At 34.3% G+C, this 14,720-nt stretch overlaps 1 protein-coding gene across 3 annotated transcripts in view; it reads left to right on the top strand.

The window, feature by feature from the left end:
* The window catches only part of Rxfp1 (relaxin family peptide receptor 1), an 88,414-nt gene extending 75,947 nt beyond the window's left edge, over positions 1-12,467 (top strand). For 2 of the 3 annotated variants that reach the window (XM_076864660.2, XM_077110186.1), the window contains 6 exons: positions 2,108-2,179; positions 3,258-3,326; positions 6,440-6,669; positions 8,488-8,898; positions 9,705-9,923; positions 12,169-12,467. In XM_076864660.2, the coding sequence (XP_076720775.1) occupies positions 2,108-2,179; positions 3,258-3,326; positions 6,440-6,669; positions 8,488-8,898; positions 9,705-9,923; positions 12,169-12,467 (1,300 nt within the window). The remainder of the gene's footprint in view (positions 1-2,107; positions 2,180-3,257; positions 3,327-6,439; positions 6,670-8,487; positions 8,899-9,704; positions 9,924-12,168) is intronic. The other variant, XM_076864661.2, reaches the window with a different exon arrangement.
* Positions 12,468-14,720: the final 2,253 nt, after the last annotated feature.

Genomic DNA, 14,720 nt, shown 5'->3' with positions numbered 1-14,720 from the left:
ATACAGCCTAGTAGTAGCTACATGAAATGAAAAGCCTAGTTTTCATTTTATGCTTCACAAACTGCAAATACTGCAAATACTGCAAATTTTATGTCACTCTTTGACATAAAATTTATTGTAAAAGGTACACAATGTGATTCTTTTAATTCAAATTTTGATTAAATGAAATTCTTTTTATTTTATGTAAACCACATCAAATCCTAGGCAAAATATAGAGTAGGTATGGCTTTCTCTGGGTGGCCCCTCACTTCTCTGGCCAAGCCCTCTTGACAGCTCCACCTCTTCCCAAGTTGTATTAGCTCTTGCCATGGAGTACTTATTATAAGCCAGGCATTGTTCTAAGTGTTTATCTCCATCAATTCACTTAAATGTACAATCAACTATATGAGGCAAGTGTACTTCCTACACATTTTTAACTGATATATAAAAATTGTGCATATTTATCATGTACTACATGATGTTTTAAAATATGTGTACATTGTGGAACAGCTAAATTGAGTTCATTAACATATGTATTACCTTGTGTACTTATCACTTTGTGAGTGTGTGTGGTGATAACATTCAAAATCTTTAGCATTTTTAATGATAACATTCAAAAACATTCAGCAATTCTTAGAACACAATACATCATTACTATCATCACCATGTTGTGCAACAGATCTTTTGCACTTGTTCTTTCTGTCTAACTGAAACTCTGTACCCTTTGGCAAATGCCTTCCCAATACCTCCCTCCCCCTGCCTGCTCCTGCTTTCAGCCCCTGGGAAAACCAATATTCTACTTTCTACTTCTGTGAGTTCAACTTTTTTGGATAAGTGAGATCATGTACCTGACTTTTTTCACTCAGAGTCATGTTCTCCGGGTTCATCCACATTGTTCCAAATGCTAGGATTTCCTTCTTTCTTAAGGAATTTAATTGTGTATGTACACCATACTATTTTCCTTTTTTTAAAATTTATTCTAATTAGGTATATATGACAGCAGAATGCATTTCAATTCATTGTACACAAATGGAGCACAACTTTTCATTTCTCTGGTTGTACACGATGTAGAGTCACACCATATGTGCAGTCATACGTGTACCTAGAGTAAAGGTGTTCGTCTCATTTTCACCATCTTTCCTGCCCCCATGCCCTGTCCTTCCCATTTGCCCAATCAAATTTCCTCCATTCTTTCCATACCCCCACCATTATGAATCAGCATCCACTTATGCGAGAGAACATTCAGCCTTTGGTTTATGGAATTGGCTAGAGCATACCAAACATCCATCATCTGCTGATGGACATGTAGGTTGATTCTGTATCTTGGCTATTGTCAATAATGCTGTAATGAACGTGGGAGTGCCTCTTCAACATACGTATTTCGTTTCCTTAGGATATATAGCTAGGATCATATGATAGTTCTATTTTTAATTTTTTGAGGCATCTCCATACTAATTACCATATGATCATACTAATTTACATTCCCACCAACAGTGTAAAAAGATTCCCTTTTCTTCACATCCTCATCAGCCTTAATTTTACCATTTTTTAAAGACACAATGAGCTATAATGTGAGGTTATAGATCTCATTGTGGTTTTAATTTGCATTTCTCAGATGATTAGTAATGTTAAGTGTTTTTATGTATCTGTTGGCCAATTATGTGTCTGTTCAGGCCCTTTGTCTATTTTTAATTCAATTATTTGTTTTCTTGCTGTTGAGTTGTTTGAGTACCTTATACATTTTGAATAATAACCTCTCCCCAGGTACAGTGCTTTGCAAATATTTTCTCCTGTTCTAGTGATTGTCTCTTGACTCTGTTGAGTTTTTACCTTGATTGTGCAGAAGCTTTTTAGTTTAAAGTGGTCTCATTTGTCTATGTTTGTTTTTATTGCCTATGTTTTGGGGATCATATCCAAAAAGTCATTGCCCAGACCAACGTCATTGAGCTTCCCACTCTGTTTTCTTCTAGTAGTTTTACAGTTTCAGGTGTTACATTTAAGCCTTTTATTCATTTTGAGTGGTGCTATACTTTTTATTTTCTTGGTGAATATTTAGTAATTTTGAGGACAATAGACACACTTTCTTTACTCAGCCATTTTTAGAATGCTTCCTTTTTTAAAAAAACAGGAATATTTCCTACAACCCGATCCAGGAAATTCAAGCAGATCAATTTGATTATCTAGTCAAACTCAAGTCTCTGTAAGTACACACATTGGGGATAGTTTTATGATAAAATTGTTATTTCAGTACTAACAATATATATGTTTTAGAAACTTTCTTATGAGCTTTATTTCGGGGATTTTAGTAAATCTCTATAAAAATATAAAGATGAGTGTTTGATGGGAACAAGCAGACAGGTATTACTTTTGTTTTACATGTTAATTAAAGTAAAAACTAAATAATAAGGGACTGGGGATGTAGCTCAATGGTAGAGCACTTGCCTAGTATATGCTAGGCCCTGGGTTCAATCCCTAGTGCTGAAAAAAAAATTAAGTAATGATAACTCATTTTATATTTTTCTGTAAGTCACTAAGAACTTAAATTGTTTGCTTTGGCTTTATGAAGGTATCTGTGCATATTGCTCTTTTAGTTCTGTGTGTTTAAGAATTTATTAAAGGCATCCTTACCCTAGGAGGGAATATTCTATATCATGTAAATCATAACTTGCACCAAATACACACACAAAAAAAGACAAAATTCTGTTAACATCTAAGAATTGCCTTAAAAATATCTACTTTAGTTCATTTAATTTGTGTTCTCTCAGTGAAATATTTTTTTAGAAAAAAATTGTTACCAAAAATTATTAGAAAATTTTCAGGTGCTAAACTCTATAGCAATGTTTTCCAGAAAGTAGTGCTTGTTCACTTATTCTACAATTATTTATTGAGTATTTAGAATGCAAAAAGCAGGCTGGGGATGTGGCTCAAGCAGTAGCGCGCTCGCCTGGCATGCGTGTGGCCCGGGTTCGATCCTCAGCACCACATACAAACAAAGATGTTGTGTCCATCAATAAATTAAAAAAAAAAAATAGAATGCAAAAAGCATTGTGCCATGACTTATGAGGATCCAAAACACTCAAAAAGAGGAAATATATGTTTATGCATAGTACAATCAAAAGGAGGATCGAGGGAGGTGACTAGGGTAAACTGATTATGAATATTTCATTTATATTGTGTTTACTAAAACATTTTATTAAGTTGTCCTTCACAAAAAAATTATTTTATTATATCATGTTTAACATATATTTTTTGATTGACTATTAATTTGGTATTTTTAGCAGCCTAGAAGGAATTGAAATTTCAAATATCCAACAAAGGATGTTTAGACCTCTTAATCTTTCTCACATGTAAGTTGATGTTCTTGCTCTTCACCTTTAAGTCTTTAAGTTCGCACATGTATTGTGACAATATATCTGTACCCAATGCATTAAATCTATTAATATGTTAGTTAATTTGCCAGCTATATACTGAACATTTGCATCCCCTCCACTCCAACAAAATTCATGTGTTGCTATCCTAACCCCAATGTGACAGTATTAAGAGATAAGCCTTTGGGAGGTGATTAGGTTATTAAGGCAGAGGTTGGGGATATAGCTCAGTTGGTAGAGTGCTTGCCTTGCGTTCAATCCCCAGCACTGCCCAATATATATATGAATATATATATCTATCCGTAGATTATTACAGCAAAGCCTTCATGAATAAGATTTGTGCTCCTAAAAAGGGCACTCCAGAGACCTCCCTTGCCCCTTCCATGATGTGACAACATAGCAAGAAGACAGCCATCTATGAACCAGGGAGCAGAACCTCACTAGACACAGAAACTCTGGCACCTTGATCTTGAACTTCCCGGCCTCCAGAACTATGAGAAATTATTGTTTAAGCCACTCAGTATATAGCATTTTTGTTACAGCAGCCTAAACAGACTCACATATATATATAAACAATAATTAACTCTAAAAACTTTGACATTGGGTGGATGATTTTTAGTTTTCCACAGTCATTAAGAATTTCATAGGAGACTTTGTGAGCATCAGAGAACATGAGTATAGGAGGAACCTACTCATTCTTGGAAGCTCTCAGCTCTGTTAATATAGTCACAGATATTGACATTTGCCTAATGAGCTAAGAATTTGTACACAAGGTATGAGTGCTATCAGAAGAAGTAGAAATATATATGTGTGTGTGTGTATATATATATATATACATATATAAACAATATAAAATGATCATAAATAAATAATTGCTGTAGAAGAAAGAAGGAAAGGAGGACTTCTCATTGAAAAGGGTCCCCAATGTCCAAGCATGATCAGAGCAAGCATACCTGAAATGGAAACCTTGAAAATTTTTATTCAAATGGTGTGTCTGGTTGTGCCTTTGATTATATGCTTTAAAAATATTTTTAATTGATTTCTACCTTATCTAAAGCATTAAAATAATCTCCATACCATGGTAATTAATTTTCAGTAAGAAGTGTCTTCTCAGTCACCACCAACTCTGTAATCTTGGTTATACTTTAAGTCTACACAGGGTACTGTTTTTGTTTTCCATGATTTTTCAGCGAGTGCTCTGTATTGGTTGCACACAAAACAGTCTGCTAAGTGAACCAAAACAGTTTATTAGGGAAAAAATAATATAGCTCATGAAAGCTAAGAAGTAACTAAAAAAGCAAGCTTGAATTGGGTAGGAACCAAAGGCAGAAGAGTTAAACAGCAGTCTCTCCAGGCACTGCTGATCTGTCTAAATATTGTCAGTACGACTCAGATTTCCAGGAGAAAGAGTCTAATTGATCTTGCTTGGGGATAAAGGAATGCCTCATTGAAGTTTCCATATGACTTCTCACAGGGAGAAGAAGTAATTCCCTCAAAGGAAATCAGTATACTATTACTAGATGGGTGACTTCAGGCTAAGCTCCCAAACTAGAAAACAAAGATCTACAATAACGATATTGATTAAAAAAAAAAAAAAAAAAAAAAAACACTTAGGCCTAAAATACATAAAGCAAAGGGAAAAGGGCAGTCAACACTCCTTCTTCCCTCACATTCTGCTCTCATCGCCATCAAAGTTCACAGGATGGAACTTTCAGCAATCAAACTTGAGTGATTGATTGATAAATTGTAATCATCAAGTTTTTGTCTTTCATTACTATGGCTCTTGAAAGTGTATTTAGAATGCAAACAGCATTGGGGTTAGGAGAGCAACACATCAATTTTGTTGGAGTGAGGGGGATGCAAATGTTCAGTATATAGCTGGCAAATTAGTTGAACATATTAATAGATATAAAGTGTAAAGATACTTTCTATGTTTTGCCAGCACACATGGCTTTAGAGCAAAATAGATCTAATTTGAATTCCAATTTCTAAGATTACTAGAAAATTTCTTAGGAAATAATTTGCCTCTGTTGAAGATACATCTCCTCTCGTGGGAATACCGACACCTATATGTGGAGTTTGTTTGAGAATGCATTCCTGATGCCTAAAAAATGCTCAATAAATGGTGTTGGTGTTGTTAGCAACACAGTAGTACTTATTAATTATCCAGGTGATGTCCTTTTTTTCAATTTCTTTTTTTTAGTTGTCAGTGGACCTTTATTTTATTTATTTATATGTGGTGCTCAGGGTTGAACCCAGTGCCTCACACATGCTAGGCAAGCTCTCTACCAGTGAGACACAACCCCAGGCCCAGGTGATATCTTTATCCAGAAGCGAGTTCACTACTGATGAAAGCATTTACTCAACAAATAGTCATTGAACCCCTAATTTTGTTCCCATGTGAAAGATAAGCATGTCACCAGGTAATTACAGATACCATGATAACTTCTACAACAGAAAAGTCATGGAAGCCTGGAGCAAACCTGTATCCAGTGACTTGGGAGGCTGAAGCAGGAGGATTCCAAGTTCAAGGCCAGCCTCAGCAACTTAGACCCTAAGCAACTTAGTGAGACCCTGTCTTGAAATAAAAAATAAGTAGAGCTGGAGATATAGCTCAGTGGAGAAGTACACCTGAGTTCAGTGCACAGTACAGAAAGAAGAAAGGAAGGAAGGGCACAGATGCACAGAAGAGAAAGCACTCAATTTTCTCGCCTGTGGGCTAAAAAGCAAGATCAATGCAATGGAGTAAGCTATAGAGCTGTCAAACAGTGCATTTATAGAATGAATGCTGATAGTTTCTTTGGCTAAATTAATTTGCTCACAAGCTAACACTTCATTTATATTCTAAGACATGTTTAACACTTGTATATTCATCATGCTTCTTTGCTACTCTCACTCACATATTTTTTGACAGTGAAATCAAGTTAAAGAGAATTAAATTTAAAACTTCAGGATCTCTAGTGCTTTGCGTTCCTCTGAATCTCATATTAAGATATCTCCCATCAACTGAGAAAATGCTGAAAATAAATATTAGTGTATGGCGACACTGAATTAAATCTAAAATCTTATTTTGTCTTGCCTTTGTATACCAGATATTTTAAGAAATTCCAATATTGTGGATATGCACCACATGTTCGCAGCTGTAAACCAAACACTGATGGAATCTCTTCCCTTGAGAATCTTTTGGCAAGCATCATTCAGAGAGTGTTTGTCTGGGTTGTATCTGTGGTTACTTGCTTTGGAAATATTTTTGTCATTTGTATGCGACCTTATATCAGATCTGAGAACAAGCTGCATGCCATATCAATAATTTCTCTATGCTGTGAGTATATCCTGGTTAAAGAGAAACTATAGTTTTGAAATAAACAAAAGCATTTCTATTAGGAAAAAAGTTCTATGGGTGATATAATTGTGGAATTTTAAATTTTTTCTTCTTATTGTTTATGTGTCATTTTCACATTTTCTACAATAAAAATAGAATTACTTTAGTGATAAGAAAGTTTTAGGTTTTAAAGTAAAAATATTCAGTCACCTTATATAGATGAATGAAGCTTTCATTCACTAGTTTTCTCTCATATAGTGATTCTGAAAGGATATTTTGTTAAAGCATTTAAAATCTTTTATGACAAGTGAAATTGTAGCCTTCTATGGTCACATTTTTACACCCACAGTGATGCTTACATTTTTGTTTGCATGTCTAGTTCGTAGACAGTGACTTAGCAGCTAGTTATTTTTCTGGTCTCTGAGCTACTAGAAGCTTTTCCATTTATAACTTGAAATATGTAAATAAAAATGCTTTCAGATAAGTACTAACTTTTAAAATGTTTTTGAAATATGATTACAAGATATTTTGTTAATGAGGATTACAAAGAAAAACAAGCAAGAAACCTGCCCTCAGGATGTTTACAGTTTGGGTCACATAGTATAGAATCTATTTAGGATCCCTTAAGCAAGTAAAATGTCAAGATGTTCATTGTTTTATGTGTTCTGTCACATGAACTACCCCCAAGCTTATTCAAAGTCTAATGGCTAATTGCTTTTTTCCTTACAAACTATGTAAGAAGCAGAAGTCCAAATGTTTACAACCTTGTACTCTTTTACAAAAGTTTGAGTTAAGTTCAATTTTCCTAATGAAGGCTACAGTCTAACTTCAGTGTTAAAGAATTAGGGCCAGCCTTGTGATTTATATAATGATGTGATTTTAGGGACTTAGTGCAAAATGTTTGCACAGTCAAAATATTTCAAGCACTTTCTATTTGCTTAAAAAGCAAAAATGCCAAGTAGTATACTCACTGAGAGCTGATTTAGGGAATGAGAGAACCTAAAAGTAGACAAATAAGGTGGTAAAAATGGGAAGAGAGTACAGTTTTGCTTAGGACAGCTCTAGTAAGTAATTTAAGCCTCCTAAATTGGACCGACTGTGAAACCCTTTATAATTATTTGTATCTTCTAAATTGATAGACTTCAAAATTCATAGTCATTACTCCATCACAGAAATTCCTGAATTACTTTCTCTGGGTTTTTGGATACTATCCTCAGCTTCTTGAGCAAGGAGAATTTCAATGGAAAAGCTGAAACAAAGAATGTCGTCCCTACCCCAGTCCCTGACTGAACATTCAACGAAATTGGACTTTATTCATTTATTCTACACTTTCAGGTGGTGGGTCTATAATGCAGAACATAATAGACAAGTTCTTGCTGTTATTGACTTGTGTTTTAAAGGAAAATGGAGAAATGCTTTCACAATTAACAGTAGATGGTTCTGAGAGTGGTTACCAAAGACAGTTGATGAATTGGTCCTCATCAGTAAATGAATTTTGGTTTTGGTGAGGCTGGAAATGAACCCAAGGCCTCCCTCATGCTAAGCATGCACTCTGCCACTGAGCTACACCCCCAGCTGGTGAAATATTAGGAGAGGAAAATTGCCTCCTCCTAAGACAGAAAAAAAAATGGTTTATTTTTTCCAATATTAAAAATATTATTACTGGGATGGGTTTGTGACTCAGTGCTAGAGGGCGTGCCTAGCATGCCTGAGGCCCTGGGTTCCACTCCAATGTTACACACAAAAAATTCTTGCTTCTTGATGAATTCATCATGCTTATTATTTCTCTAAATTTATGAAACTTTCTGATCCCTCTAGGTGCTGACTGCCTAATGGGAATCTATTTATTTGTGATCGGAGCCTTTGATCTCAAGTTTCGAGGAGAATACAATAAGCATGCTCAGCTGTGGAGAGAAAGTATTCACTGTCAGCTTACCGGATCTCTGGCCATTCTGTCCACAGAAGTATCCGTTTTACTCTTAACATTTCTAACATTGGAAAAGTACATCTGCATTGTGTATCCTTTTAGATGTTTAGGACCTCGAAAATGCAGAACAGTTACAGTTCTGATTCTCATTTGGGTGATTGGGTTCATAGTGGCTCTCATTCCACTAAGCAATAAGGATTTTTTCAAAAACTACTATGGCACCAATGGAGTATGTTTCCCACTTCATTCAGAAGACACAGAAAATATTGGAGCCCAGATTTATTCAGTGACAATTTTTCTTGGTAAGAAACTTTATTTTATATGCCCCTTTATTAAATTTTGAGATAATTCACAATAAGAAATTCATTGTGCCTTCTAATGTTTCCAAATTTTTATTTCAAATCCTCTCATTCGTTTTTCTTAGTGAGGATTTAAATTCTATCAGAATCCCCAATAGGTATTCTTTTTCCCTCCAAATCGCTTTTTTATCATATAACTGTCAATCTGATACACTCAGTAAAAGGAACTAAACACTAGAGTTTCATGTATTCACCCTAATATCACTAAGCAAAATATTTTAGTTCTTTGACACATATATTTACAATATGAACATAATGGTATTTATTATCTTTTCAAATTCAGGATTGTAGCCACACAATCTTGGCCTAAGATTATACATACAACTGTTCTAAACTAGCAATATAAAAATATTCTTGAGTGTAGTACAATGTAATTGAATTATGAAAAAATGACTAATACAGAAAGTTAAAGGCCCAAGATATTTATTGAATAACCAGAATTTTACCTTAATATGCCATTTTAAAATTAAACATCTTATCGTTCTTTATCATTTCAATAATACTTCAACTTAAAAAAAATTCATGATGGGCTGGAGATGTAGCTCATCAACAGAGTACTTGATCCTGGGTTTCATACACAGAGTTGCAAGAAAGGAAACTCAAGGTTTTTGTGCACCTTAATAATTCTGTATGGAAATAAAAAAGCATGGCCTTTGTATATTCAGTAATAACACCTAAGGGCATGTTTTATTTGCTTGTTTTGAAAGAATGTTCATATATATTATTACTATTCTTTGTTTTCTAAACAGGTATTAACTTGGTGGCATTTATAATTATAGTTTTTTCCTATGGAAGAATGTTTTACAGTGTTCATCAAAGCACTGTAACAGCAACTGAATTACGGAATCAAGTTAAAAAAGAGATGATTCTTGCCAAGCGTTTTTTCTTTATTGTATTTACTGATGCATTATGCTGGATACCCATTTTTATACTGAAATTTCTTTCACTTCTTCAGATAGAAATACCAGGTACAAAGGTTTTTTTTTCTTTCTGTAAAGAAATAATAAATCTGTGCAGTGTTCTTCTGAGAAAGGCAATTAAAATTCCTAACACTAACTAGTTTCAAGAATTATGAGAGAAGGTTTTATGTACTTACACTCCGCTCATCACTAAAATGTTTCCTGAGAGGAAGCTGTTCCATTCTTTCCATAAAAGTCTAATGATACAATTACTAGGGGAAAAAGCCTGGAATAGCAGCTCAGGAGGCTAAGGCAGGAGTATCACAAGTTTAAAGCCAGCCTCAGCAATTTAGCAAGGCCCTAAGCAATTTAGTAAGACTCTGTCTCAAAATAAAAAATAAAAATGGGCTGGGGGTGTGGTCCAGTGGTTAAACACCCCTGAGTTCAATCCCCAGTTTCAATAAAATTACTGTGGGGGCAACAAAGGGACAATAACCAATATCCATGACATGCAGGGTTGAGATCAATCACATGCCCAACAAGGAAAACAGAAATAGCAAAACAGTTATCAAATAATTACCTCATTTTTTTCAGAATGTAAGAAATTTTTCATCCTGTAATATATGTAATTTAGAGAACATTACCCTAGAGTGTGAAGAATAATAGAAGAAAACACTGTTATCATTTTAAAACAATGTATATCACATCCATTAGGGTGGTTATTATTTTCAAACACATAGAAAATTACAAGTGTTAGCAAGGATGTGGAGAAATTGGAACACTTGTGCATTGTTGACAGGAACGTAATGGTGCGACAGAAATGGAAAACAGTATGCAGTGATTCTACCAAAAATTAAACATAGATATATCATATAGTCCAGAGATTCCACTTCTGGAAAAATATCTGAAATAATTTAAAGCAGGGACCCAAATAGATATTTGTATGTCTACATTCATAGCAGCATTATTGACAAAAGTCAAAAAAAGAAGCAATACCAGTGTCCATACATAGATAAATGGAAAAACAAGATGTAATGTATATACACAACAGATTATTCTGCAGCATTACAAAGGAAGGACATTCTGACGCAGGCTACAATATGGATGAACCTTGAAGACCTTATGGAAAATGAAATAAGCCAAACATAAAAGGACAAATACTTTATCATCCCTCTTACATGAATAAATGCATAGAACCTAGAATGGTTGTTGCCAGGGTTTGGGGATGTAGAATGGAAAGTCATTGCTGAACAGGGATAGTTTCCATAGGGGAAGTTGAAAAAGTTCTGGAAATGGATTGTGGTGATTATTGTACAACAACATGAACGTCTTTCATGCTACTGAACTGTATATTTAAAAGGGTTTAAATGGTAAATTTCATTATGCATATTTAACCATAATATAAAAAGCCTTATTAATGGTAATATATGCCATATATATTCATGTTTTTTAAATGTGTTTTATATACTAAATTATAAAATTGAAATTTTATATATATGCATAGAGATATGCACATAAAATTTTAATTTTGTTTATCCTATAGTATTTATGAACCAAAAAAAGACAACATCAATTAAATTATAATAAACATCTGAGGGCTAGGCATGTACGTCAGTGGCAGAGCACTTGCCTAGTATAAGCAAGGCCCTAGGTTCAATCCCCAGTACCACAAAATAGTTTTAAGAAAATTAGTATTTGGTAGTTGCATTTATGCTAAGGTGATTTATTTTTTCTAGCACTAGGGATCAAACCCAGAGCCTATGCATGCTGTGCAAGCAATTTACCTCTGAGTTACATTCCCAGCTGCTAAGATGACTTTTACAATGAGTTTATCCAGAGATGTTTTTACTGGAATGAATATTTGGTCAAAAGCCTAAACATTCATATCTATTTTTTAAATCAAAAAATCAAAAGGAATCTATTAAAGAGAAGTCTACATATTCTGAGGAATACTGTATGTGCCACCTAGTAATTAAAATATTTGAAAAGGTATAATTTAAATACTGAAGGCTAGTGCTTCCTAAAATGGAATCATACTACTATGTCATGACTTTGTGGCAAATTTTCCTACCTATTGGAGTACTTCTGTTGATCTACCTGGGAAAAGCTACTTAGCAAGTAAAACTGTTTCTTTGAGTCATCAGCACCCCCATCAAATATTGGCGTTCCAGAAATATACCTGAAAACAATATACACTTGATTATGTGTCACAATAAGACTCAAAAGGGGTTGAGGGTAGAAGATACTGGAAAGGGGGTTTCTACACCTTGTAAACATATATACATACTCAATCTATTTAACTTCTCTCTTCCAGATACCATAAATTCTTGGGTTGTGATTTTTATTCTGCCTATCAACAGTGCTTTGAACCCAATTCTTTATACTCTGACCACAAGACCATTCAAAGAAATGATCCATCAGTTTTGGTATAACTACAGACAAAGAAGGTCTCTCAAGAGGAAAGGAAGTCAGAAAACATACACTTCCTCATTCTGGGTGGAAATGTGGCCACTGCGGGAGATACCACCTGAGTCAAAGAAGCCTGCTGCTTTCACAGATCCCTGTGAAATGTCACTAATTTCTCAGTCAACTCGACTCAATTCCTTTTCATAACCAACCCTGAAACCCATTTCTTCACAGAGAATACTGTAGAATGCTTCAGGAGGCATTTCCTAGTATGAAACAAATACCAAAAAGTTAATAATTTATAATAATGTCTAAGACAAATCAGTATACAAGGACACAAGGAAAAATAAAGAAGTTAATGCTCATACAAAGGGAAGTAATTATATTGGTAATGCACATATATTAGATATACATTTTGCACAGAAAATTAAGAGATATATACTCAGAGATTAATTCTTCTAAAATGCATTTATTCAGTACCCACAGTGCACATTGCATTGCAGTAAATTGCCAGAAGTAGACAGTACAGAATCTCTTCAATCTGCAAATTGTGTTTAACTACAAAGGCCACACAAAGCCCGTCAGCCATTCCTAGTTTAGAGCTTCATCTGTCATGCATAAGCAAACTTAAGAATCATAGACATTTTTAAGTAAAGATTTAAGGTTTTGGAATACTCAATATAACAGCATCAAAGAAAATGTTTGTTTCCAAAATATTAGGTTTTTTTTTTTTTTTTTTTTTTTTTAAGGATCCTTCTTGATCAGGGGGTATAACTTGCTGGTAGTGCATTTGCCCAGCATGCACAAGGCCTTGGGTTTGATCACCAGCACTAGGGGGGAAAAAAAGAATACTTATTATTTCTCAAGTCTTCATACACTCCAATAAAACACCTTTATTATTACAAACAAAGGATGCTTTGCTATAAATCCAAAAACAGCACCTCTCTGTCACTTCATGCACACTTTGTGCTTTGGTTTAAATGAAAGTCATTGAGTGGGATTGGAAGAGGAATGAGAATGTTGCAAAGGAGTAAAGGAGGAAAGCTAGCATTGGTAAACAGATCAATGGAACAGAATTGGGAGTTCACAAATAAACCCTCACCTATTCAGTCAATTGATTTTCAAGAAGAGTGGCAAGATCATCACATGAAAAACAGTCTTTTCAACAAAAGATGGTGTACTGGCTGGATATTCACATGCCAAAGAATAAAGTTGGACCCAAACTTCACAAAATATATATAAAGCAATTCAAAATGAATCAGAAACCTAAATGTAAGAGATAACGCCATAAAATTCTTCCAAGAAAACATAGGGGTAAATCTTCAAGACTTCGGATTCAGCAAAGGATCCTTAAATATATGACAACAAAAGCATGGACAACAAAAAAAGAAAATAATTTGAATTTCATCCACTTTAAAATTTGCTGTGCATCAAAGATTATCAAAAGTGAAAAGACAACCTTCCAGGATAAAAGAAAATATTGAGCATTATATATCTGAAAAGAGCTTAATATCTAGAATACATGAAAAATTCTTACAATTTATGCAACAATGAAAATTTTTAAATGGACAGAGGATTATAATAAATATTTCTCCAAAGAAACACAAAACCGGTCAATAAGCACATGAAAAGATGTTCAACATCACTAATTATCAGGGAAATGCAAATTAAAACCACAATGAGAAAACACTTCACACCTACTAGAATGGATAGTTATCAACCAATAAAAAAATAAGTAAGTGTTGGAGAGGCATGTAGAAAATGTAAATGGTGCAGCCCCCATGGAAAAGTTTGGCAACTCCTCAAAAACATTTGGCAACTCCTCAGGGGCTAGGGTTGTGGCTCAGTGGTAGAGTGCTCACCTAGCATGCATGAGGCACTGGGTTCGATCCTCAGAACCACATGAATGTAAAATAAAGATATTGTGTCCACCTAAAACTAAAAAATAAATATTTTTTTTAAAATTACCATAATCCAGAAATTTCATTCCTAGATACAAACCTCCCCAAGAAATGAATAGAGGACTCAAATATATACTTTCATGCAAATATTAATTGCAGCATTACTAATACTAGTCATGTGATGGAAACAACTCAAGTGCCTATCAATCCATGAACGGATAAACAAAATGTGGTATATATACATACAATGGAATATCATTCAGCCATTAAAAGAAATGAAGTTCTGATACATGCTACAACATGAAGAATATAAGCTGGATAGAAAAGGACAAGTACAGTATGATTCCACTTACTTGAAATATCTAGAGTAAGCAAATTCATAAGAGACAAAGTAGATTAAAGATTGCTAAGGGATGGGTGGGGATTGAGAATGTGCTAAGAATTGCAGGATATCTTCCTGGGCTTAAAAAAAAAAATGTTCTAAGATTGTGAGGATGGATAAACGATTTTGCAATTATGCTAAAAGCCATTGGATTGTATCCTTTGGATGGGTAAATTT

Source organism: Callospermophilus lateralis, chromosome 8 (assembly GCF_048772815.1).
Source record: "Callospermophilus lateralis isolate mCalLat2 chromosome 8, mCalLat2.hap1, whole genome shotgun sequence".
Lineage (NCBI taxonomy): Eukaryota > Metazoa > Chordata > Mammalia > Rodentia > Sciuridae > Callospermophilus > Callospermophilus lateralis.
Note: the sequence above shows the minus strand (reverse complement) of the source record. Positions and strands in the feature narration are given on the sequence as shown.